The 27,332-nt window shown below is 35.0% G+C and overlaps 2 protein-coding genes across 7 annotated transcripts in view; one reads left to right on the top strand and one right to left on the bottom strand.

Moving 5' to 3' along the window:
* Positions 1 to 13,824, bottom strand: part of ELP4 (elongator acetyltransferase complex subunit 4) — a 242,469-nt gene extending 228,645 nt beyond the window's left edge. Inside the window, exons 1-2 of the mRNA XM_032413876.1 lie at positions 13,586 to 13,824; positions 6,275 to 6,310 (exon numbers count right to left, since the gene is read on the bottom strand). Coding sequence (XP_032269767.1) covers positions 6,275 to 6,310; positions 13,586 to 13,808 — 259 coding nt within the window. The 5' untranslated portion in view covers positions 13,809 to 13,824. The remainder of the gene's footprint in view (positions 1 to 6,274; positions 6,311 to 13,585) is intronic.
* A 136-nt stretch (positions 13,825 to 13,960) lies between these two features.
* The window catches only part of IMMP1L (inner mitochondrial membrane peptidase subunit 1), an 80,277-nt gene continuing 66,905 nt past the window's right edge, over positions 13,961 to 27,332 (top strand). For 3 of the 6 annotated variants that reach the window (XM_032413872.1, XM_032413868.1, XM_032413869.1), the window contains exon 1: positions 13,976 to 14,076. The gene's annotated coding sequence lies outside the window, so the exon portion shown is untranslated. Of the gene's footprint in view, positions 14,077 to 27,332 lie in introns of all 6 variants that reach the window. The other 3 variants (XM_032413871.1, XM_032413870.1, XM_032413874.1) reach the window with 3 other exon arrangements.

Genomic DNA, 27,332 nt, shown 5'->3' with positions numbered 1-27,332 from the left:
TTAATGACTGACAACTTCTATTAAACCTTTTGATGCTCAATATCGCTGCAAACAGATTAAGAACCTTTATTTTAAAAGAAGCTATATAAACTCTAAATATTTACGCCATTCCTTCACTTTTGATACTTTTAAGATGTCCCAAATTTATCTTTGTGCCAGACCGTCAGAAAGCAATTTAAATATAAACATCTCAAAACCCAGTCCAGTACTAAAGAATGAAACATGTTTCAGGAAAAGTCTATCTTTGATTTTCTAAGTAAATGTAGGGGTACCTTGGTTATTCAATTGAGAATGGCTTGTTATAAATTCATATTCATTTATTCAGCTGTATTTGGAAGATCTAAAATAGATCTACCCTGGGTTTCTGGCAGTGCTATCTCTAGTTTTCATAGTTCTATTGCTACTGAAACTGTAAATACATTGCTCTGCAGGCCCATACTCATGTGCATGTACACACTTATGCACACAATTGCCTTGGTAAATGAATAATCTCTTTTAAGAGAAATGATTAAAAACTTGACAATCTATAATGAAAATCTATTAATGCAAACCATCTTCACACTTTAATTTTCTTTAACTTCTGGAATAAAAAAAAATCTTTGAGTGATGAGCAATATAGTAATGCCCTATGCTCCTATCCACTGACTTTAAATCTCTATAATTGGTTTATATTTGGAGCCATTGAACCATTTTTTAAAAAAGATTTTATACATTTGAGACACAGAGATGCAGAGAGAAAGAGCATGAGCAGGGGGAGAGGCAGAGGGAGAGGGAAAAGTAGGCTCCCTGCTGAGCCAAGAGCCTGATGTGGGGCTCGATCCCAGGACCCTGGAATCATGACCTGAGCCAAAGGCAGACGCTTAACCATCTGAGCCACCCAGGCACCCCTGAACCATTTTTTAAGGCAGGCTTCATCTACTATACAAGTTGCACACACATGAGCAGGGGGAAGGGCAGAGGGAGAGGGAGAGAGAGAATCCCAACCAGACTCCTCACTGAGCCAGAGCCCAGCAGGGGGCTTGATCCCAGTACCCTGAGAGCATGACCTTAGCTGAAATCCAGAGTTGGCCACTTAACCGACTGAGTTGCCCAGGGGCCCCATGGAGATATTTTATTTTAGAGAGAGAGAGAAAACAAGCAGGGGGAGGGGCAGAAGGGAAGGGAGAGAATCTCAAGCAGAGCCTGAGGATGGAGCCCAACATGGGGTTCTATCCCATGACACTGAGATCATGACCTGAGCTGAAACCTAGGGTCAGATGCTTAATTGACTGAGCCACCCAGGTGCCCCTTGCTTTAAGGTTTTCTAAAGAAAAGCTAATAGATGATGAAACTAAATTTATCACAGTTATGCATATTTTCAAAAATCTTTAACACTTAGAAGTTGATAGTAAGGCATAAATAATACTGAGAAGATTCAAAATACTAGCTTTACAGAAAAACCAGACTATAAAGGCAAGGCCTTTGCCTTATACCTGTCATATTCTTTTATTCAATCATTAATTCAACAGTTACTGAATACCTAGTATATGTTGGTGAATTGATATTTCATCAAAGATAGACTTTTTAAAAAGTCTGTTGCTATGCTTTAGTTATTCTTATCTGAGCTTTTCCTTATTACTCACTATAAAAAAAAAACAAACTCCTTTGCTAGACCATCAAGTTCATTAGGGATGTGTTCTATTCCCATACAACTACAGACAACAATGTCACTATGCTTTTGCTACTGTATAACAAGGATGCCCCATCCTCCAGCTTTGTGTAACATGGATCTCAGTTCCTTTCCCTCTCACTAGCAGTGTCATCAGAGTACAGATTTCTACTAACAATCTGTTCATGGCAATTTAGGCTTTCTCTAATTAATATGCTCCTCAAAAACCCTTCCAGCTTTTGCCTACTACCTGGTTCCAAAGCCACACTCATATTTTTTAGTATTTGTTATGGAAGCACCCAATTGCAAGATACCAAAATCTGTTATGAAGTAACATTGTCAATATCTGCAGAAGATGACTGCCTACTCATAATATTCAAGTGAATCTATAAACTATTCCAAAAGTTGCTGGTTATAAGATCAATATACAAAAATCAATAGCAGGCCCTTGTTCTAGCTACAACCCATGTTAAAATGTAATAATAGACACATCTATTATGGTATTTAACTTATTATATTGTAATTATTTGCTTTACCTATGTCTCCTCCATAGGTGCAAAGTTCCTTAAGGGAAGAGAGTATCTGATTTATATTTGTAACCCCAATATCTAGCATACACCCATGTGTTCAATGAACATTTATTGAATGAACTATCAAACATCACTGGATCCTTAGTATCATTCACAGATACTTCCCCTTGAGAAAAGAATTAAAATTTAGTTGCACATTTTAAAAACTATTATAGTAACTCTCCAGATTTTTAGTCACCAAAGCGAAAAGTCCCAGGCCCAAATGAGGAAATGCCACTCTTCACTTTTCACTTGTTCGGACTGGGAAAGATTTAAATGTTTGGTAATACACAGTGTTGTCAAGGGTGAAGGTGAACTCACTGGTGTATTCTTTTAACTGCTGACTGAAGTAAAAGATGGCATATCCCTCTTGGGAGAAAAATCTAATAATATCTAATACAATTTAACATGCCTCAACTAACCGAGTCTGTATCTTGGAATTTATTCTACAGATATTTACAAATGTTTGCAAAGCTTATATACAAGATTATGTACATAGCACTCTTAGCAATAGAAGAATGGAACTTAAATTCATCAATAGAGAATTATTTAAATAAATTATGGCACATCCATATAATGAAATCTTATGCAGTTGTTAGAATAGCATGTAATTGCACATAGACTGATCTCTAAGATGTATTAAGTGGAAAAAACAGAGTGTCCCCATGTTTATTACTTCAGGAGAAATATTTGGGGAGGATACCAGGACAGTATTGTCTCTGAGTACAGGGACTGAGCACCTCAAAGGACAACCTAATATTCTCTACATATCCCTTTGTATTTTATGTATTTATTTATTGACATTAAAACTGAAATATTTTGTCCATAAAATCCTTCAATCATTCCTTATTTACTAAAAGATAAGTTTTTAAAAATGAGACTGACATCACCATTTCTAGAACTTCTCAATTACAGGGTATTTCTCCGTCTTATGTCTACTGTTAGGAATAATTCTGTACCTCAGGTTCTTAAATAGTACTTTAAAGACTGATGGGTGGCACAAATATTTTACAGAACATATTTTACTTAATTTTTTATTAAATGTTGTCTATTATTCAGAGACTTGGGCACTAAGCCCTAGGTAAGTGTCCAGAAAATTATATTGTAGTGATCGAAGTGAATGGCTGGTAAGAACGTGGCAGGTATTTTGCAACCAAGAGCTGCATGGAAATTAATGGTTGGGTTCAAATATGATGACTGAACACAGAAGCAAAATGACTCAATGGCATGATTTTTAAAAATTAATATATTTTAGGTAGCAATAAGCTGCAACTATATAAATCAATCTTTAACAAATATTGCACACCTGAAAAATCTTAATAGCCTTTGTATATTGTTTTACTATTATGGAGACAAAACTTTCTGACTGGAATGAAGAAATGCTGATTATGTAAAATAAGAACATTTTTTCTTTTTTAAAAAGTCTAATTTTGGGGCACGTGGATGGCTTAGTCATTAAGCGTCTGCCTCCAGCTCAGGTCATGATCCCAGGGTCCTGGGATCGAGCCCTGCATCGGGCTCCCTGCTCAGCGGGAAGCCTGCTTCTCCCTCTCCCACTCCCCCTGCTTGTGTTCCCTCTCTCGCTGTCTCTATCAAATAAAATCTTAAAAAAAAAAAAGTTTAATTTTATTATTAATTTTTTTGTTGAAGTACAGTTGACACACAATGTTACATTAGTTTCAGGTGTACAACATATTGATTCAACAATTCTATACCTTTATGCTACGTTTACCACAAGTGTGGCTACAATCTGTCATCATATAACCCTATTATAATACCATTGACTACAATCCCTATACTTTACCTTTCACCCCTGTGATGAATGCATTCCATAACTGGAAGCCCGTACCTCCCACTCCCCTTCACTCATTTTACCCCTCCTCCCCCCACCGTCCTCTCTTCTGGCAACCACCAGTTCTCTTAAAAAAAAAAAAAAGAATTTTTTGGCATTGCTGCAACTTCTGTCATTATTGTGAATTAATTAAATGAGGGCTCTTTCAAGTTTAGAAATTTGAAAATTTATTAAAAGAAAAAAACCCCACAAATGTAGGCTTAATTTACTATTTAAAACTTTATTCCAAAAAGGTACAAAACTCCTATTTTACTTGTTATGGCTATTAAATGAAGCATGTAAGAAAGCTACAGAGCACAGTTATAAAAACACGGGCTTTTCAGTCATACCAGAATTCAAATCCTAGTTCTTTCACTCGCTGTGTGATAATGGGAAAGTTACTTCACCCCTCTGAGCCTTATTTCTTAAAGTATAAGATGGGAACAATATGGATTACATGTAACATTTTACAAGTTTGTTATATTAATAGAAAAACCATGTATAAAACCCTTAGCACAGGGCACCTGGGGGGTTCAGTTGGTTAAGCGTCTGCCTTCCTCTCAGGTCATGATCTCAGGGTCCTGGGATTGAGCCCCGAGATGGGCTCAGCAGGGAGCCTATTTCTCCCTCTCCCTCTGCCCGCTTTTGCTCTTTCTCTCTCAAATAAATAATAAGTAAAATCTAAAAAAATAAAACACTTAGCACAATACTGACCCATAGTAAGATTTTTAGGGCAGCTCTCACTATTATTATTACTCTTTAATTATCCAGCAGAGATGGGGAGTAAGACATACTACACATCTCTTTTGAGTTTTCCAGATAGAGCTTCATTTATTAGACAAATGCTTCTGTACAGACCAAATTTAAAACACCATCATTTTGCAGTCCTGGGGCAGAGTAACACATTTCATTGCTACCTTAAGAGATGTCAATGAATATAAAGTAACTTCATTGGTTCCTAGAAATAATAATTCTGTCTAGATTATCACATTTTATAGTCTCAATATTCTGAGTATAGGCACAGTAAATTTGGAATATTGTATTCAGTTGTGAGTACAGTTGAAGAGACAATGCCAGTATGATAGGTGTGACAAAAGAACAACCAGGATAGTGAGGAACATGAAAACTACAACACATAAAAAACAGTTTAAGAAACTGTCTCTATTTCATTTAGAGAAGATTTGAGGTAATAAAATATTTTCAAATATTTTAAGAGTGTCACGTGATGAAGTATACAAGTTAATTCTGTATTGCATCAGAGAACAAAATTAGAAACAACAAATCTGTTGAATTACTTAGATTAAACATTAATATAAAGAACTTCCTGGGGCACCTGGGTGGCTCAGTGGGTTAAGTGTCTGCCTTCGGCTCAGGCCGTGATCCCAGGGTCCTGGGATCGAGCCCTGCATCGGGCTCCCTGCTCAGCAGGGAGTCTGCTTCTCCCTCTCCCTCTGCGGCTCCCTCTGCCTGTGCTTGCTCTCTCTCTCTCTCAAATAAATAAATAAGATCTTTAAAAGAAATAAAGAACTTTCTAATAAATCACAGTATTTTCAATGATAATGCATAGTTTTGTGACGTAGTGAGCCCTTTAAATTATATAATCTGTATTCAAATTGTGTTTGATACTGTCAAAATGATGGAAAAGTGATTTATGGCTAGTTGGGAACTTTGACTATGTAACTGCCAAGGCTTATTTCAATTCCAGATTCTATGATCTAAACTAAACAATAAGGCAAATAGGATTATGTATATATAATTAAATAAGAACTATGGGCACTTAAACATGAAAAAATATGCTTTATCTGTCTGTTACTTTTCTTTCAATAAGAAGAAAATAATAATAAAAATGTATGATATATGTACAATGGACTTATTGGTACATCAACTTCTCAAATTAATCACTATAATAATCCCACTATAAATACGGAGATTTAAAAAAAAAATCAGTGGGCATTAATTTTAACCTTTTTAAAAAGAAATGGAGGAAAATGCACTGTGAACATTTTTAAATTACCAGAGTTATATTTTCAGATATACTTGCTTCATTTATTTCAAGTTCAGATCAACATTTGAATTCAAATTAAAACTTAAGGTATATCCTTTCTAATGTACCTTAACTCTTATAGAAAGTTATATATTTAATATCAGAATAGGCAAACCCATGAAATCATTATGCACAATAGAAAACTCTAATCAGGAAGAACAAAATGTGTATGCTATACTAACCAATTAGAAGAACTGTTCCAACAGCCAAACCTCCACCTGGAAATGAAGCAAAACCAAGAAGAAAATTAATCTACCCTTTCATACACATTATCTTTAGCATAAAAGTTAAGCTTTATCAAGGACAGCAACTTGACTAACTTTAAAATTGCAGATGAGAACAACATTTTAATTACCTTTGCAATACTTTGCTTAAGGTGCTATTATGAAATAATTACATATTATATGTAATTATACACTACACATTACAATTACTTTCATAATATACTGTACTATCCTCCCTTCTCCTGTGATAGGACCATGCAGCATTCAACATAACTGTGGTTACGTGTTCTAATGATGTTATATTTAGTACTTGTTAATAAATTAACTCAATAGCCAAGACCTAAATGTTCACAGTAACTTAATACTACAGAAGTACAACATAGGAAAGGTTATTATAATAGAAATTCCACTTTAATATTTACACTCAAATTTAATAAGTCTTGGGGGAGGAAAAACCTGATAATTAAAAGTAATTCTTTTTTTCAATATGAATAATATACACAAAGACTGGACATACTCTTAAATACATGTAGAATTTAAAATAAACAATATTTTCATAATTTCAAACAAAAAAGTCACAATCACAAAATACATTTTTAATAATAGCAGAAAATGTTCTTTTGAATATCTGAGTTAGGGCAATACAGTTATGAGCATATAACTCAAATAGTGGTTCAATAAAAATCAATTTAAAATCAAATTGTAGAAAACGAGAACTACACTAGAAAGACATTTGAGTACAAATATTTTGTGCAACATTTGTAAAAACACTTGTAAAAGTATTACTATTTGTAATTGTTATAAATTACACTAGCAAATTCACTTAAAAAAGAATAAAATATGTATATCAAAGAATGAAATGTATTTAAAGTAATTTAAAAAGAAAGTACTCAAAATTGTTGGGTAATTGAAGACAATCCTACCAGTGTCTTTTGGTTTTGGTGCATAAAACTGTGAAAGAAACATTTAGAATACCAATAAAGAACTTTTCCTCCAACAAATTTTGTAGTGGCAAACATTATATAGAAAAACTTAGCATGAAAAGTTCCTTTGATAGTGTTTACTTTTTGCCTCGCAAATATGCATAAATGTTACCTTTCAAAGAGTTTGAAATTTGGTAACATACATGAACATAGAATACAATGCAACATTTGGTGACTTTATGACTCTGAATAGAATATTTCAAATTGTTAGAGAAGATTTTAAAAAGAAACTAGTACTTTATGTATTTTTATGTTTAGGTGGATTTGTTATAGGACTAAATATATATTTTAATTTCACATTTAGATAGGTTCTTTCAATATAGCATTTAAAGCGATACCAGACTACACAGGATAACTTCAAATTTTGTTCTAACTAAAAGATTCACATAAACTGAAATATATAGGATGATAACAACCATAAAGGATCTGAGCAAAAAGATTTTCTCTGAGATAAGATTAGGTTAAATGTCTACTTTTACAGTGTGTGCTACATATAGACCACTACTAATTTTTTAATCCATATTGAGCACTTTTTTTATTAATGCATTTTGAGCCTTTTAAATTACTTTCCAGTTCCTTATTTCTCTTTTACATGCAAAAACAAGCATTTAAATACCTAATCACCATTCTGTGTATATTTAAGAAAAACTAATAGATATACATAACAGATACTGCAGTGTCTAGTCTAGAGCAGGTACTATTAAAAAGTTACCTGGTTTTCTTTCCTTAACCTATTTCTTATAGGAAGATTTAGATTTCTTATCTAAACATCTCTGGGTCTATGTTCATGTAGCCTGAAATTAAGAATTTATATAAGACCTACAACTGGAATAGTTACAGAATTTTTTTTGTGAACGTCATTCACAGTGGGACTATTAAGAACAGATCCAGGAATAGTTTCCCAATTAAAGGAAATGATACCTAGCTCACGTGTCTGGCTCAGAGAGGTACTTAGTAAGAGCTGTTACCATTCTGGCTTATTTTTCATTAAAGATATACCATTATTTGATAAATAGGGATCACTATAATAGTAAGAGTAAGACTACTTCCCATTGATGAACTAGTTAAGCAAAGCATTATACAAATGAGAGAACACTAAAAAGATAATTTTCTGTCAGAATTATACAAATAATCCAGTTTCAGATAATTCAGGAAATGCCACCTAATTAAATTTTAAATCTTATGTACATTAAATTTCTAATGTTTGGAAAATTTGAACATTACTTAAAACAAATGAGGACATTTTAATGACTTTAATCAGACATCTGAATATTCTATCAGGACTTCTCTTACAAAAAGGCAATTATCTTTTCTTCTAAAGGGCTCTACCATGTAAATTCACTAGACTTAAATTTGGATGGCTTAAATAAAGGTTGGTCATTTTGAAGGTTGGTCATGGGGAATAAGATGAAGCCACTTATTAACTATTTTAAAAATCAACCTTTTATTCTGTGTATGAGGGAAAATGATTTGACATGTACATATATACACATATATAGCAGCAAAGTTCCTCTATTCTTCCAAATTTCAGGGTGACGAGACCTCACATTTCCCTAAAATACCTCTGTATAAGGTATTTTGATATATCTCACTTGATATACTGAGGTTCTAACTGTATGTAAGTTTGAATAAGTTTGTAGCCACGTACTCATCAAAAAATAAAAAGCTTCAGCCACCAACCATGACAGGATATCTTGACATGATACATTCAACCAAAGCTCATTTTAATAGATCTTTAAATTCAGAAATCCATTAGTAATTTTAATTAATTTCAAAAGCAACACAGAGTTCACATTAATAGTTCCCAATTAAAATAGACTATCTTTTCGCATTAGTTCACTAAAATGTTTGGCAGGTAACAGGTAAGGAAGCAATCATCCTATTTCTGTGATGAAACATAAGGAGTAAAAGGGTCTTGTTTACGGTATCCTCTCCTCTTTAATCAGATCTTAGAGAAATCATCAATACATTTAAGTCACTAAGCAAATAAACTCTTGGTTTTACTTATAGATCTCAAGAAGTCTATTTCCAGCTTACTAAAAATACAGGTAGAATAGTTTACCAACACATAAGATTATGAGCTTGAAAGCTTGAAGATTCTTTGCAAGTTTGATATTTTAAAATGTTAATCAAAATTTAACATTTTAAGAAATGACACAGCATTTTGTCTTAAACTAGAAAAAAAAATCTAATACTTTAGAAAACATTACCAGAAAATTAAGATCTTATTAGGTGACGATTATCTTCTGATTTTAGGATTTTTAAAATATGATGGAAAGGGTTATTTTATTCATGTGAATAGTAACAAAATGATTTTTTAAATTAAAAAAAATTTTTTTACAGTTTTTTTTTTTTTTTTTTAAATAGGTTCCATGCCCAATGTGGAGCTTGAGCCCATGACTCTGAGATGAAGAATCACATACTCTACCAACTGAGCCAGCCAGGAGCCCCAGAAAATTATATTAAAGGGAGAAAATTCAATCCCCATACACTTCCCAAAGCAAATCTCTAATTAAGCTATTAATTAATTTTGGGTAAGCAAGGTCAAAATAATATATTAGGATATAATGACCCAGAAGTGATACCTTACTTTGTAAGGGCCTCTCCTTTTTCAAAGTTACAGGAAGCAAAAGGGAAAAGAAATAAAAGTCATAAAAGATAACAGTGATTTATATCATTCCTTTCTATAAAGGAATAGTTTTGTATAAAATTATAGAAGGTCATTTTAGGGAAAATGCAATGTACAAAAAGTCCATATCCCTTCCTTTGTTCATAGCAATGTCCTGAACTACTTAATTAATGCCATACCTCAAATTAAATTGCAGTTTATTTCATTAACAAGTCTACTTTTTCTTCTCTCTCTGGGAGGTAGGAAACATCCTGACAACTCTTGATTATCACAACTATTAGCTGGGCAAATATAGGAAACAAAATAGGAAAAGCTATTAACAGTGAGAATGGTTCTGTAGATTAAATTACATCAAACAATTTTATATATTGATACAAATAAACTACATTTTCCTTAAATATATAGCCATCAGTTGCTAAACTATCATAATCATAAAAATAAGGATTATTTTTAATATATAGTCCAAACTCAATGTACATCCCACATTCTAATTAAGATACAGTGGAGCAAAGGAAATAAGCCCACCAGTATTTACTTTTTGACATTAGCCTTGAAAATGGCAGCTACCATCAAGCTTCTTTGGAGTATTCTTCCTGGACTATTCTTTATCCCAAATCCCTATCTTCCCATTCACTTGACTGTCAAAATTGAGTAAATTCCAAACAGCACATAAAATAAGCCAGTCAAACCTGAGAAATCACCCTTCCTTAAAGTACCTTTTTGAAGGATGAGGCTGGGGGAGAATTCCCCCAGGTTAGACAATATGATCCTAAGATGAGTTACACCTTTTACCCTAGAAAAAAAGAAATTCTGCCAGAATCCCTTATTTACTGTAAACTTTTTGGCGATTCCTAGAAGAAGGGAATTGAAATATTTATATATAGTGTCCTCATATAACAACATAAATGTCCTGGAAGGACAGGGTTGAGAAGCTAGGTTAGAAAACTTAGAAGTTGAAAAATTCCAATGTGGTCAACTTGGGAAATGTATATCAATATTTAACTAAATTTAAGTTGTCAGAACAAAAGTTTTTGATATGATTAGATGTTTAAAAGATGCTGATATAGAGAATTGTCAAATTCATGAAGCACTGGGAGTAGGAATGGAAATAGTAGCATATCTTCAAATGACCAACATTCAATTTGCCTGTATATTTAAAAATATACTTAAATATATTTTGAATCTATGCTTAAAATTACATTGACATCACAGTGGTAGTAGTAAAATATCACTGCACTGCATGGCAGTGACAATACAATATTTACTTGTTTTACAGTAACCACAGAATAGATTTAGGCAACAATCACAATGTCATAGTATAGTTTCACCATTCTGATATCATAACATCCTATTATCATTATATCTTGTCACAATATGGTTATATTAGGCTTGTCACAATCTGAGTCCAATATTTTAGAATAACAAGATAATCTGAATTACTTATATTTATGTGTATACACATTAGCAGCCAAATGTTTCACTTCCAAATAATGTTTTAATGAAAAACAAATGAACGGATTTGCTCTACAGAGCCATACAAAATAAAAAATAATACAAAAATGCCATTAAGAACTTAACAACTAAAATACTTCTGGACATATTTATTATTCCAAATGTACTAACTCCTATTGTAACAACCTCTTCTGTGCACTTTGAGTTAACTGTATACATGAAAAACATATTTCAAAATATCCCCAAACTGATACCTATTCCAATTATCTTAAACGAACACCAATTTTTAGCATAAGCTTGTTACAGTCAAATACTAGTGTCCCTCACAAGCAAATCTGGAAGATTTTTATATTACAGTTCATGTTTATATCACTGTAGGAACACTTAAGAAGGTGCTTTAGATTAACTTTTTGGTGGGTGCTTTAAGAGACTTACTTAAATCATTAGTCTTAGGTTTGATAAATGCTTAAAGCCACTTCAAAAGAGTTCTCAAAAATTTGAAACAGCTGTAGCATAGTGCAGAACACTAAATTTGAAGCCTAAAGATCAGCCTACACTGTCTCTAGCTTTATGATTCTGTTCATGTCACTGTACCTAAGTCTGCTTCTAGAGCTCACACATAAGTCATCCTACCTCTTTCAATATCTCTTATCCAGGTTTTTTTTTCTACACATTTCTCTTCCAATCAAGAACTTAATGAGAATCAACTACATGCCAGGAATTGTGCTAGGCAAATTTTGTTATTCTAATAAGAAACTGAAGGTATAATGTCAGAAATGTGACCTTTTCGTTTGAAGAGATTCAGGATCAAGTGAATGAAGTTACATATCCCCATTGAATTGGGGGGGGGAGGGGAAGGTAAAGACTAGGAACAGCTTCCAAACTTCCAAGTTCAAATATGGGATGACACCAAGTAAAGCTCAACAGGGAAAAAAACTGGGATAAATATTTGTTAACTAGATATTTTGGATCATTTGTTTTCAGTACCATGCAATTTAGGAAAGCAAGACTTGAAACAATTAAGTGAAAATACTTAAATTTGTGTAGAAATAACCAGGATCCAGTTAAGAACATGACATAACAGAGGCAAGAAGCTGTGCTCTTTCTCACAGGTTGCTTGCCTTGTCAATTTCCTTTGCACTAAAACTATATGAAAAGTGTACCTTGAGGGGCAAAAATACAGAGAGAAATTTCAAGTATAGTACAAGAACAAGCAATGGCATTTGTAATATTTTATGAAAGTGTACAAGACTTAACTGACACATATCACACACTATATAGAAATTATGAAATATAAACACAGACCAATTTTAATGAAGCAACATTCTGATAGTAATTAACTAATTTACAAGCTCTATTAACACAGCAGCTCTGTCCTACCAATCTAATGTGGTCAATCTTTGCAACATAACAGTTATGAAACAAGCTATTCTTCAGCAGGCTTCTCATGAAAAATTGCAGAGATTATACAGGAAAGCCTAAGAACTGGACTTCTTTTTTCTCATTAAAATGTGAATTAACTTTAAACATATCGTTTGCAATGTAACTCTAGGAGGCAAAATATACAGAGAAAAAATTTAACAAAATATATACACATATATTTAACGCAGATACTAGTATGACCATCAGTATCAACAACAGTCTTTCACTACTTTGTACCCACATAATTCTTTAACATCCATTCTCTTAAAGCCAATAGAGTTTGTTTGAAGATTCAGAACCAGGAAATAAGCAGCCTGGCGGTGAAAGAGGGGAAGTTATTTTTTTCAGCATTTTCTAATGAAGCCCATCTCTCACAATGATACAAACTTTTGTAGGTTAGGCGAAACCACGAGCTACCTGGGGTTGGCAGAAGGGTGCAATCAGAGACCAGGAGGTGATCCTGGAGTTGAAGGCCAAACCGTCTCCAAATATTAATGATTCCCCCTTACTAGGTAGTATTTCTAGATAAAAGCATGTAGGGATCCCGTTGTAACCTAGAAAAGGCTGGTGGGCCAGAACCACAGTCGAAAGTGGGAGCAGTAACAGCATTTAGGAGTCTCCATGCAACCTTTCCTCCCCTCCATCTCTATCAGACCGGACTATCCTCTCCAAGTCCGAAGGCTGAGGGGTCAAAGAGAAATATGCGGTTAGGGTGGCTTCCCTGGCAGGTGCCCTCCCTAAGTTTTCCCCTCTGTTGAGCCCACATCTCCGTTCTGAACCGACCTAGGAGCTGGTCCAGGGCTGGGAGCCCGGTAGATACCAGCAGCTGTCCATTCCGCACCGACGGTCGTGTGCCCGCGATGGACACCAGTCGAGAACAGCCGCTGTCGGTACCGCTTGCTCTAGGACCCTTCCTCTGGAAACTGGTGACGTTGTTCTTGCTGGTTGCAGCCACTATAGATCCAGTACTCCCAACGCCGGTGCCGCAGGTCGCCACTGCCGCCATCTTGGAGCTTCCCGCGTTGACCCAATAGGAACTCTGGGAACTCAAGCAGCAGGCCTGTCAGAGCCAGCCCCAAACACCCGCCTCCTTGCCCACTATCACCGCTCCCGTGGCCAATAGGATTGAGAGCTCTCCTCCCAGTCAACCAATCGCAAGGAGTATTGCTGAAAAGTGCGCTCTACGCGGGGACGGCGGACTTCTGCTGGGCCCAGGTGAGAAAGGCCCACCTGAGTCTTGGGTGAGAGTGTTGCTTGGTTCTTTGGGGCTAGAGGTGGGTAATATCATTTAACATTTTTCTCGTTTTGGGTGTCTTCATTAACGCAGAGTTAAAGAAGAGGCTAGTGGAGCGATATATCCAGTAACTACCAGTGGGAACTTGCACCTTTCTTCGCTCCTTAGGAAAAAGGAAAGATACTTTCCCCCGCCCCTTTCTTTTCTGATTCCTGAGAGAAAATTCATTCCGCCTTTACCATCAGGTTTTTTCTTTGTTTTGTTTTTAGTTTTTCTCGGAATGCTTGTGTTATATTGAAGAAATTGGAACTCTTAATGAGTTGCTTGCTGAGCATCTGGGCACAGTTAGACAGTTCCAGTGGCAGGCAGGTGGGTTGGATTTAGACCTTAAGAGGGAAAACTCTTGAGCTTTGAGGCGATTTGGTTTTCCTGTCTCAAACAGCAAATGACAAAATGTACTTCCTGACAAGTCCCCGTGAGAAGCTTTCGTTAATTTTAATTAGTGCTTCTGGAAGTCTTGGGGCGCGTTTCCGTAAGTAGTGTGAATGACAAGTGTTACTCTGACAACCTTGTTCACACATTTAATTGTCATTTGCTGTTAAGGCAGCTGCAAAGAACAGAAAATACTTTAGGTCTCTTTCCCCAAAAAACTGGTATTAGATGTGTATGTACTTTATTTTCCTAGTGATTTGTGAACTCTGAATTGAAAGCTTTTTTATTAGCATAGGAATTTTATGTGCGGAAAAAACATGTCATTTAGAGCTGTGTCTTTGGATTTAAAACTTTTTTCAAAAGTGAGCTGGGTGGAGGAGTAAGTGATTTTTAAAGGTATTCATGATTGACAAATGTCTAAACTAAAAAAAACCTCCCAAATTGTGCCTGCGCTACTGAATTATTGGTTTTGACAGTGATCTATGATATTTTAAAAATATATCTATCCAAGCCTCATTGAAATTCTTGCCAGTGAATTGTTTTAAATCTCAGTGACTTGTTAAAACTTTTTGGCTGATTCTGTTTGATAAATTGCAATTAGTTTTGTGAAATAGTGGCTGGTGGGTTTTGTTTTTGTATTTAGAGTAAAATCTTAAGAAAGTAAAACAGACCACCTTACTATTTAGCAATGTACCAACTGGAAAGCTTGATCAAGGTTTAGATGCTTTCATTTAGAACCTTTCCTCAGTATAAATTTGTAATCTAAATTATTCAATAAATAGCTGTTGAGTGCTTACTGTTTGCTTAGACCTAATGTGTCACTTTAGGCCTATAAAGTAAAAATGTTCTCATTTGGGGGAGATAAGATTAACACATAGAAAATAGCATAGAGCTTAAAGTGAACACATTGGACAGTATGTGCTAATTTTTTCCTGTAGTATATAAGTGCTGAGAAGATCAAAACAAAAAGGGACAAAACAGTCTAATTTCAAATGGAAACTTCTTGGATATTTTTGCTGCTTGGAAAAATTTGAAATAATAATGAACTTTTATAGGCTTTTTTACTACATATTCCCTTGTTTCCTCTCCATTTACTTCATCCTTTAGTTTTCTAAAAGTGGTGGTATGATGCTTTGTTTATGATATTACTAGAACTGAAAAATTTTTTTTCAACTTTATAATTCAGAAAGCATGCCATATATGCACAACAAGGCATTCTTGAAATGAAGATGTATCTTTCGTATAACATCATAGAATAAATTTATTTAATCTGTCTTAATTTTTTTACAAAGACAAAACTTTTGCCTTCAAAGCAAATAATGCCAAATATTTGGATTTATGAGTATGTAGAGTTGAATATAAAACATTGGAATAAATGAGGTATTTGTGGAAAGGGTATGTTTAGGTGTGGTGTTAATAATGATTAAAAACAACTTAATAATTAACAATTATTTATTGAGCACATACTAAATCCCAGGGAGTATGCTAAGCATTCAGGTTATAGGAGAAAGAATACTTAGTCTCGTTTTTCCTTGAGTTCATAGTTGGGGGAGGTAGGTGGGTAAATAGGATAATAAAGTATATTATAAGTGCTATGGAGGACAAATGCAGAATACCTAACTTGGACTGAGAGAAAGGAGAGGAGCCTTGGGAAGCTTCTCCTGAGGGGGAAGTTTAACCTGTGTGATGAAGGAAGTGTAAAAGATGAGGGCATAATAGACCGTGAAAGCCGTTACAGAGAACAGGAGACTATTCCTTCAAATCTGTCTCACTGCTTCTGTGCAAGTAGTTCTCATGATTTACACATCGTGCTAAGAAGAGACTGGAGAAGTTAGACAAAGGTCTAATTGATTTTTTTTTTTAAGGTTGCGGCTCTTGTTTTTTTGTAAAAATAATAGGAAATGGGAAATTATTGAAAAATTTTAAATAAAGCAACAACATAATGGTCATATTTGATTGTTAGGTTTTGGCTGAGAGTATACCAGAAGAGAATGGATTGGCTGACTGTGGTTGGGATAAAAAGCATGGAATGAATTAAGAGATTACTATGAGGAGTAGAATTGATGTGACCAAGGAAAGTTGACAGGAGGAATCAGAGATGACTAACAGATTTCTGAGCAGGTTTGTGGATGGCAGAGGATAAAGAATAAAGGAAAACAGCAAAATTTTGTAGTTATGGTGTTGGTTGTTTTAGGGAATGGGAGATCATAAAATGAGTTTTTGAAATCTGTTTTGAATATGTTTAATTGGAGGTACCCTAGGAGCATCCAAGTAGAGATGTCCAATAATACTGGGCTACGTGAGAGAGGGATCTCTAGATGAAACGTACAGATTTGAAATTAATTAGCACATGATGGGAGTTTACCCCAAGGGATGGATAAACTCACCAAGGAAATGTATACTTTAAAATGAGAAGAAAAAAGGACCAAGAATAAACTTTGGGGAACATAACATTTAAAACCTTGGCAGAGAGAAAGAAAGTAAAATAAGAATTGGAAAGTGTTTATTTTATTTAGTAATACTGTTTCGCAGGCTTTGTTAAAGGAATATTTGATGGAGTAGTAAACTGAAAAGTCAAATAATTGTATTTAGAATTGAATGGCAAGTGAAGTTGAATATTCCATAAAAGTAGACCACTTTACATTTTAGAAAGCTTTGCTATGAAAGGGGATAGAGAGAGATGAAAAACGCTTAAGGGAGGAGTTTTGTTGTTAAAGAGAGAAAACAAGGCACTGGAAAATAATTCTAGACAATTGTTAAAGAAAAGGACCTAAATGAGATAGAAGGAATGCCAATCATAGCACAGGAGAAGGATCAGTATTTGAAAGGCTGGGGGGACAATTCAATGGCTAAACGGTGTAAATGAAAATAAGCTCTTTTCCCTCCTTTCTGCCATTAAATTGTGGAGTCCTTAAGACCATTTTCTCTTTTTAGTCCATATCCTTACTTTTATCCAGTCCGAGGACCTCAGTTACCATTTATATATCAATGACGAACATGTATAGTCCAGGTCACTTCTCTGACCTCCAGAATTATAAATTCAGATATTTACTTTACCAGTTTCTTGAAATTCTTAGTGGGGCTTCAAACTCATAATGCCGCAGACTGAACTTCCTCTTGTGTTTTGTATCTCAATAAATGATAGGACCATTTTCAGAATTAGTTGCCTAAGACAAGGAACCTCACTACCCTCAGGTCCTCTCTCAAGCATCATTCTTCCATGTCCGTTACATTACCAAGACCTATGGAGTTTACTTCTTAATAGCTTTCTAATCCATTCTGAGACTGTAGCCCTCATCTTAGTTCACCTGCAGTATATTCTTCATTCAAGAGCCATCCTAATCCTTTCAAAATAGAGGTCTGATAATATAAAAACAGTACTTAGTAAGCACTTGCATGTGGTTCCCTCCATTTGCCTCTCTAGCCACATCACTCTGTAAATTTCCTCTCTGCACTCTAGCATTTATTCATTCTCCTGTACTCTAGCATTTACTTATTCTCTCATGTTCTCTTCCTCCAAAAGGCCGCTAGTTAGCTTCTGCTTATCCTTCAGATCTCACTTCAACCTACACATTCTCAGTAAAGCCATCTCTCCTTGCTATCAAGATGAAATCAGCTCCAGGGCACCTGGGTGGCTCAGCTGGTTGAGTGCCTGACTCTTGATTTTGGCTCAGGTCATGATCTCAGGATTGTGAGATTGAGCCTTGTGTCAGGCTCCATGTCTAGCATGGAGCTTAAGATTCTCTTCCCTCTCCCTTTGCCCCTCCTGCCCCACACGTGTGCACACTTGCTCCCTCTCTCTCTCAAAAAAAAAAAGAAAAAAAGAAATCAGCTCCTATGTATCAACAACGAATGAGTGGAATTGGAAATTAAAAACACAATGTCATTTACATTAGTATCCAAAAAAATTAAATATTTAGGCATAAATCTAAAAAAAGATATGTACAAGATCTATATGAGGAAAAATACAAAATACAAAATTCTGATGAACATAATCAAAGACAAACTAAATAAATGGAAAGATATTCCATGTTTATGGATAGGAGACTCAGTATCAAGATGTCAGTCTTCCCAAATTGATCGATAGATTGAAATGCCATCCCAATCAAAATCCCAGGAAGCTATTTTATGAATATTGACAAGCTGATTTTGAAGTTTATATGGAGAGGCAAAAGACCCAGAATAGCAGACACAATATTGAAGGAGAAGAACAAAGTTGGAGAACTGAAACTACCTGACTTCAAGACTTACTTAAAGCCACAGTAATTAAGACAGTGTGGTATTGGTAAAAGAATAGACAAATAGATCAGTGGAACATAATAGAGTACCCAGAAATAGACTCACATAATCTACTGATCTTTGACAAATGAGCGAAGACAACACAATGAAGCAAAGACAGTCTTTTCAGCAAATGGTGCTGGAACAACATACACATGGCAAAGAAAAAAAAGAGAGAGAATCTAGGCATAGACCTTACGTCCTTCACAGAAATTAACTCTAGTGGACCACGTATCTAAACATAAAATGCAAAACTGTAAAACTCCTAGAAGATCACATAGGAGAAAACCTAGAGAACCTTGGGTATCTGATGCTTTTTTAGATACAATACCAAAGATATGATCCATGAAAGAAATAATTGATTAGCTTGACTTCATTAAAATTAAAAACCCTTGCTCTGTGAGGGTCAAGAGACCTTGTCATTGTCAAGAGACCTTGTCAATGTCAAGAGAATGAGAAGAAAAGCCACATACTGGGAGAAAATTTTTGCAAATGTTATAAGCTGATAAAATATTGTTATCCGGAATATACAAAGAACTCTTTAAAACTCAACAATAAACAGCCTGATTTAAAAATGGGCCAAAGACCTTAACAGATATTTGATCAAAGAAGACATACAGATAGCAAAAAGCAAATGAAAGGATGCTTCACATCATATGTCATCAGAGAAATGCAAATTTAAACAACATTGAGATACTGCTGCACACCTACTAGAGTGGCCAGTGAAGCACTGACAACACCAAATGCTGATGAGGATGTGGAAGAACAGGAACTTTCATACATTGCTGATGAAAATGCAAAATGGTACAGCCACTTGGGAAGACAGTTTGGAGATTTCTGACAAAACTAAACATGCTCTTACCATATCCTCCAGCAGTCATGCTCTTATACATTTACCCAAAGAAGTTGAAAACATCCACATAAAGACTTGCACATGGATGTGTATTGCAACTTTATTCATAATTACCAAAACTTGGAAGCAACCAAGATGTCCCTCAGTAAGCGAATGGATAAATAAAGTGTGGTATATGCAGACAATGGAATATTATTCAGTGCTAAAAACAAATGAGCTATCAAGCTATGAAAAGACATGGAGGAACCTGAAATGCAAATTACTGACTGAAAGAAATCAATTAGAAAAAGCTACATACTGATTCCAACTCTATGGAATTCAGGAAAAGTCAAAACTGTGGAGACAATGAAAAGATCAATGGTTGCCAGAGGTGGTTGAGGGGAGAGATGAATAAGCAGAGCACAGAGGATTTTTAGGGCAGTGAAAATGTTCTGTATGATGGATATGTCATTATACTTTTGTCCAAACCCATAGAATGTACAGCACCAAAAGTGAATCCTAATGTCACCTGTGGACTTTGGGTGATTATGATGTGTCAATGTAGGTTCATCGTTGGTAAAAAATGTGTTGTTCTGGTGAGTGACATTGATAATGGGGGGGCTATACGTTTGTGGAGTCAGGAGTATATGGTAAATTTCTGTATCTTTCTCTCAATTTTATTGTAACTCTAAAACTGCTTTAATATGAAATTAGCTGTATAAAATTTCAGTCTGAGGATTCCATAGACAACATGTATATGACCCTTATTGCCACATAGTGGGACAATTTTCATAACGGTTCCAACAAGTTGGTATTCTGAGAAGTCTTCAAATACGATTGAAAGACTGCAGCAACCCACTTAAGGTATACCAAAAAACATGTTGGTCATGGTAAGCAATCAGCATCTCATGACTGAAATGGGCACCTCTCCAGTTGGTCTTTCAGTGGCTTTCTGAGATGTAGGGTCTGTATAACTATTGTGACTATGCAGGTGAACCATATTAACAAAGATATTGTGAAGGCTTACTGTAGGGTCTGATGGTGTTCTGGCAGCATGATTGAATGAATAAATGTCAGGGTCATGCCTGTACAGAGGGAGTTCTTGGACCCCATGTAATCTCATTTTGCTTCCTTTTAGTACACTCAAAAAGAAACCAAAGTCCTGATGTGCTTTACCTGTTTCTGTACTTTATGTAGATGAAGCCATACACTGTTTACTCTTGTGTTTGACTTCTTTTGCTCATTATATTTATGAAATGATTGGTATTAATTTGTACAGATGTGGATTATTTATTGCTTTATAGTACTGTGTAAATGTATCACAATTCATTATCCATTCTGCTTTGAAAGGGATTTGGCTAGTTTACTATTTGTGGCCAAATATCTTTCTAACGTGGTTGTACCAATTTACACTCTTCCCAGGAATGTTTGAGAATTTCAGTTGCCTGTCATCCTTACCAACAGTTAATATTTTCTTCTTTAGCCTTTCTGAAGGGTTGTGGTATGACATTGTCATTTGGATTTGGAGTGATTTTTACTCATTAATCAGTGAGTTAAGCTAAAGATTCTCTCTCTTTTTAATGAGTAATTATGAGTAATGAGAACAAGTACTCAAGAGTACTTGTTCATATGCTATTGGCCATTTAGATAAACCTCTTATGTGAGGAGTCTGTGTCTTAGCTAATTTTTTTAAAAGTTGGATTGTTGGATTTTCTAGATGTTTAGGAGTTCTTTTTATATTTTGGGTAAAAGTCCATTTTGGAATAAATACATTACAAATATCTTTTCTTAGGCTGTGACTTGCCCTTTCATATTCTTTTTAATAATTTTTTTAAGTGATCTCTACACTCAACATGGGGCTCAAACTTACAGCCCCAAGATCAAGAGTCACATGCTCCACCAACTGAGCCAGCTAGACGCGCCCACCTTTTCATATTTAGTTTTCTCACATTTAGTCAGAATATATTCTGATGTATCAGTTTTTTGCTTTATAGCTAAGTTTGCCTACTCCAAGATTCCAAAGATGATCTCAGTGTTTTCTTCTAAAAGCGCTGATGTTTACTTTTAAATATTTGAATCTGCATTCTGCCAGAATTGATTTTTTTTTTCCCATTGGTGTGAGGCAGGGGTAAAGATATATTTGTTTTTCCTATATAGATAGCCTATTGACCTACCACCATTTATTGAAAAGACAATCCTTTCATTGCTATATGGAATCATAACTTTCAATAAATAAAGTGACACTGATTAGTAGATTACTTTCTGGACTCTCCATTCCTTTGTTTAGTTTGTGATTTTTCAGGTTCTTCAGAAGGATGACTTTTGTTTCTTTGTTTTAACTACCTGTACTGCTCTGTGCTCAAGCTAAATCAGTAAAAATAAGAAACCTTTTGGCAATCTGTAGAGCCTTCACATAATCTTGAGTTTATGGTTGTTATCTATGGGAGAGTTTGTTATGAGCTTACTTTCACTATACTAGAAGCAGCTTTTACTACCTTTTTAATGACTGTTATTACTGATATTATTTGTGTTTCTTTTCCTTTTTTTTCATTGTTAGGTTTGCTAGGGATTTTTCATTTTTATTCTTTTTCTAAAAACCCTACATTTGGCTTTAAAATTTTCTGTTTACTTTTTATTTTGTCAATTATTGCTCTTTATTATTTTTTTTCCTCTACACTCACTAGTTTTGATTGGCTGAGATTTTGGTTTTTTCCCCTTTGTGATAAAAGCTTAATTCATTGATTTTCTTCTTTTTCTAATATACTGTTTTATAGTTAAGGGTATAATTTCTCTAAACACTGCTCTAGCTACGTCCTACAATTTTTAACATTTTATATTTTCATCAACATTTATTTCAAAATATTTTCTATTTTTTGTTTTGATTTCTTCACTGACCCATGAATTTTTTAGGACATTTTAAGAATGCTGAAATAACTAATTACATTGGATGCCAGGAAAGCAGGTATAATCTGGGACTGTCCAGGGCACATGAGTACATACGTTCATCCTAATTTTAGTGGATGTTTAAATATAAACAGAAAACTGGGGAGTTTAAAATTAAAATTTAAAAATCTATTGTAAGGGCGCCTGGGTGGCTCAGTAGGTTAAGCGTCTGCCTTCGGGGACCTGGGATCGAGCCCCACATCGGGCTCCCTGCTCCACGGGGAGCCTGCTTCTCCCTCTGCCTCTCCTCCTGCTCATGCATTTTCTCTCTCACTCTCTCTCAAATAAATAAAATCTTTAAAAAAAAATAATAAAAATCTATTGTATAATCATGTCTTCAGTGTAATAGGGTAAATGTGTCAAAAGGTAAACATGTTTTGGTTCAAGGAGATTTGTTAAGTAAATGTATCTATAAGACATTTTTAGTAGTAAACACTAGAACACTAAAAATTTTTAGTGGTAAAAGAAAAAGAAATTCCAGAGCTAGAATGGCCCAGTATTGGAATATCTCCTAAACTGGGCCTATTCTTTATTTTTGTGTGTAACCCAAGTAAAGGAATTGAACAACTACTGACTGGTGTCAGGTGCTCCTTTCATGTGTCAACTTGAGGACTCTCATAAGCATAAAGATGTTATGTTAATCTAAGCCTGTGTGTTGTTCTGATTATCATGGACATTACTGGTGAGATGTGATCAGTTCATTTTCAGTATGAATAGTTATGGAAGTCCAGGGAAAGGCTAAATATTTAAAACCATTCCATTTGAAGCTTTTTACATCTGATTTTGCATGGAGTGTCACACAGACTAGTGAAGCTCCCCTGTAAAGAAATATATAATTCTTGGTACAGTGAATAGTGTTAAGAGAGGGAAATATATTATTTTGGACTGCTGTTTTCTAGTTTAAGAGTCTGGATGTGAAGTATGTTTATACTTTATATACTTTATATGAAGTTTCTTGCAGTATAAGATGAAAATTAAAAATCCGAGCAAACATTTTCCTTGTTAACTCAGAACAAAATTGGAGCCATCTATTGTACTACTTCTTAAAACTTTTTCTTCGTGACTCTTGTTCCGTGTAATTATTCTTTCTTTCTTTGAATTATATTTTCTTAGGAAACACTCTTTTTGATTATTTTTAATTTTGATAGCATTAATTTAATTGCATTTCCTACATTGAATTCATTTGTAATCTCTTCCATATCTATGATGATATTTACTCATTTGTAATGCTATATCTTTGGATTTTTCTCTCAGTTCTTCTCTGAATACCTTTGAAGCATTATTTTTAAAAAACCTATTTTAAAGCTATTTTCATAGAATGACATCTTAGATTTATGCATTAATTATTTCCATTTCCAACATTACTAACTTCTGTTTTTTTCTGAATTTTATCTTTCTTCCTGCTTCTCTTACCTATTTTTTGTTTTGCACTACAGTACTTTTTAAAGCAATAATTAAAATACAGTTCTAGTAATCTGTTATGGTAATTTCCAAATAATCCCTGTCCAGTAGAATGTCCTGTATTGATGGAAAAGTCGTATATCTACATCGTCCAGCACAATAACCATTATACACATATAGCTATTGCATGCTTGCAGTGTGGCTGATATGACTGAGGAACTGAATTTTTAATTTTATTATTTAAATTTCAACACTACATTTGGCCAGCTGCTACTCTATTGGACAGCATAGCTCTAGATCAAGATTTGACAATTTTTTCTGTAAAAGACCAAATGGTAAATATTTTAGGCTTTGCAGAACATATGGTCCCTGTTGCAACTATTTAACTTCGCTGTTGTAGTTACTACAAAAGCAGCCTCAGACAGCATGTAAACAAATAAGCATTCTGTGTTACAGTAGAACCTTATTTGTTAAAATGGTGCTGGCAGGATTTGGCTCATGGGCCCTAGTTTGACAGTCTCTACTCTAGATCAAAGATGTGTCTCGGAATATATATATTTTCTTTCTCCAACTCTGTATTGTCTGGGTCCTTTCCATTATTTTTCCGTGTGTGTGTGTGTGTGTGTGTGTGTGTGTGTGTGTGTGTGTTTTGGAGGGAAGAGAGGAGTCTCTTTTCCTGCACTATTTTAGAGAGATCATTACCCACACTGGGTTATTACTCTGTATTTCTTCAACCTTTTCCAGCTTTTCAAGTTTTTCTATATTTGGGGGGAGGTGGTGGTGGTGGACAAGCTTTCCATTTTAAATTTATTTAAACTCTACTCTTTTAATCCTACTCTTTCATATACATCTTGTTTTATAGGGGCGATATCTTACGCAGTTTCTCCAAAGATGTTAAATAGAATTCTTTTTTCTAACCTCTTCGAATTACCTCTGTTTTCTCTAGAGTTGCTTATATTATTTTTCATCATGGGCCTTTTTCATTCCTATGGTTTCCTTAAATGTTGGTGATCCTTGGTTGTCCATTCATGTTGATATATGACCAGTTAAATAATATAGATTACTGGAGTAGCTTTTCTTTTTTGTTTCTCTAGCAAATCTTTACCCTAAATGAAAAGGATACTGATAGAGAGTTTTTTAGGTGGATATGATTTACTTATTCGTGTGCTTTGCTTAGAGTGGATAAGCAGATAGGCCAGGCCCTTCTCTATTAGCCAGTTAAGGAGGATCCTATCCTATGTTTCCACCCGCCATACTTGGAGCCCAAGTTCCTCTCAGGCAGTTTTTACCTTTTTTTAGTAGGTTATCCTCCGTAACTGTTGATTCAGCCCACAACCCCTTTGGAGTCACAAGAATTAAAGTGCTCTATCTTCCCTGAAACATTCTCCTGTGTGTGTGGTTGGCCAGAGGTCAGCATACTTTTTCAGAGACCAGATAATAAATATTTTACATTTTGTAGGCCTTACCACCTCTTTCACAACTACTCAACTCTGCCATTTCCACCCTAACCTATCATTATGATTTCATATGTCCTATCTTATAAAAATTCTTCAAAGCGTCTAGTATGTTGATGCTTTTCACTCCCTTGTACTGGCCTGAGGATCAGCCTTTTATTCTATTCGGACCTTCAATGGATTGGATGATGCACACTCACATTAGGGAGGGCGATCTACTGCACTGGGTCTAATGATCTGTTAATCTATTCCATAAATACCCTCACAGGAACACCCAGAATAATGTTTGACCAAATTTCTTGGTATCCCATGGCCTAGTTAAGTTGGCACATAAAATTAGTCATCATAGTCACATAGCTAATAAGTGGTAGAACAAGGATTCACAGCAGAGCTAAGCTGTTTGATGATAAAAATCCATGCCCTTATTTACTAGTTGCACCTGGATCCAAACTCAGTATCTTCCTAAAGATAGCCCTTTATTTATTCAATTTATGGATATTAGCATAAGAAATGAAGCCTGTTTCCCTTGCTATTCAGAGTGACCAGGATGGTGAGAAAATGTGATATGAAACAACTGGGATAGTGAGTTCAACTATTTAACCCAGAGATGAATGATGCCGAGTTTCCTAAGACCAATGTTTATCTGGTGAAAGGGAAATTAGACCCTTTGTTTCTCCAGAGCATGGAAATTTTAATTTCAGTTAAGGTTAAAGAACTTTTTTAGGATTGTCTAGCACTGAAACAAGATCTTTAATAATTTAAAACTATTTGCTTTTAAAAATCTTTAGAATTTTATTGAATATGGCTTCCCAACAATGACCCACCCTAAGCCCTGGAACATGTGAACATGATTAGATATCACTTCCCCAATTATGTTGTCATATGGCACAGTTGACCTAAAGATGGGGAGACTGACCATGTGAGCCTGAGCTAATCATGATACCTTTCACAAAAAAGAAAAAAAAAAAAGAAAAAGAATATTCTCTAGCTGGTAAAGAAGAGGAAGTTAAAATCAAAACACTTGAAGAATGTGACATGCTGGGTCTGAAGGTGGAGGGACCATGGGAAAAGGAATGCAGAACACCTTAAGATGAGAGATGCTCTCAGTTGACAGCAAATACAAAGAGGGAACTTTAGACCATTTCTCAGCTGTAAAGAACAGGATTCTACCACCAGCCTAGAAAAGGTTGGTAGTGGATTCCTCCCTAGTGACTCCAGAGAAGATCTCAGCCTGATATCCTGATTTTTGTTTTTTTTGTGATAACCTGAGCAGAGAACCCAATCAAGACTGTCTATGCTGGTAATCTACACAACTATAAGATAATACATGGATATTGATTAAAGAAAAAAAAATCTTGGGGCACCTGGGTGGCTCAGTCACTTAAGTGTCTGACTCTTGATTTCGGCTCAGATCATAATCCTGGGGTTGTGGGATTGAGGCCTGCATTGTGCTCCAAGCTGGGCATGGAGCCTGCTTAAGATTTTCTCTCTCCCCCCCTCTCCCCCCCAACCCTGCTTTCACACTCTCTCTCAAAAAAAAAAAAAATCTTTAGAATTTTAATGTCACAGTTTTACTTTCTATATTTTTTCATTCCCCAAATGGAAAGTTTAAAAAAAAAGTTAAAGGTCATTTTGTATTATAGTCATACCTTGTTTTATTTTACCTTGCTTTATTGTACTTCACAGATAATGCATTTATTATAAATTGAAGGTTTGTGGCAGCCCAGCATTGAGAAAGTCCCAACAGCATTTGCTCACTTCATGTTTCTGTGTCACATTTTGGTAGTTCTCACAATATTTTAACCTTTTTCATTATTACTGTTATGGTGATCTGTAATCAGTGATCTTTGATGTTACTATTGTAATTGTTTTGGGACACCACAAACTGTGCCCATATAGGACAGTGAATTTAACCAATAAATGTGGTGTGTGTTTTGCCTGCTCCCAGTCATTTTC

The sequence above is a fragment of the Phoca vitulina genome, unplaced genomic scaffold (genome assembly GCF_004348235.1).
Source record: "Phoca vitulina isolate PV1807 unplaced genomic scaffold, GSC_HSeal_1.0 scaffold16, whole genome shotgun sequence".
In the NCBI taxonomy this organism is placed as follows: domain Eukaryota; kingdom Metazoa; phylum Chordata; class Mammalia; order Carnivora; family Phocidae; genus Phoca; species Phoca vitulina.
Note: the sequence above shows the minus strand (reverse complement) of the source record. Positions and strands in the feature narration are given on the sequence as shown.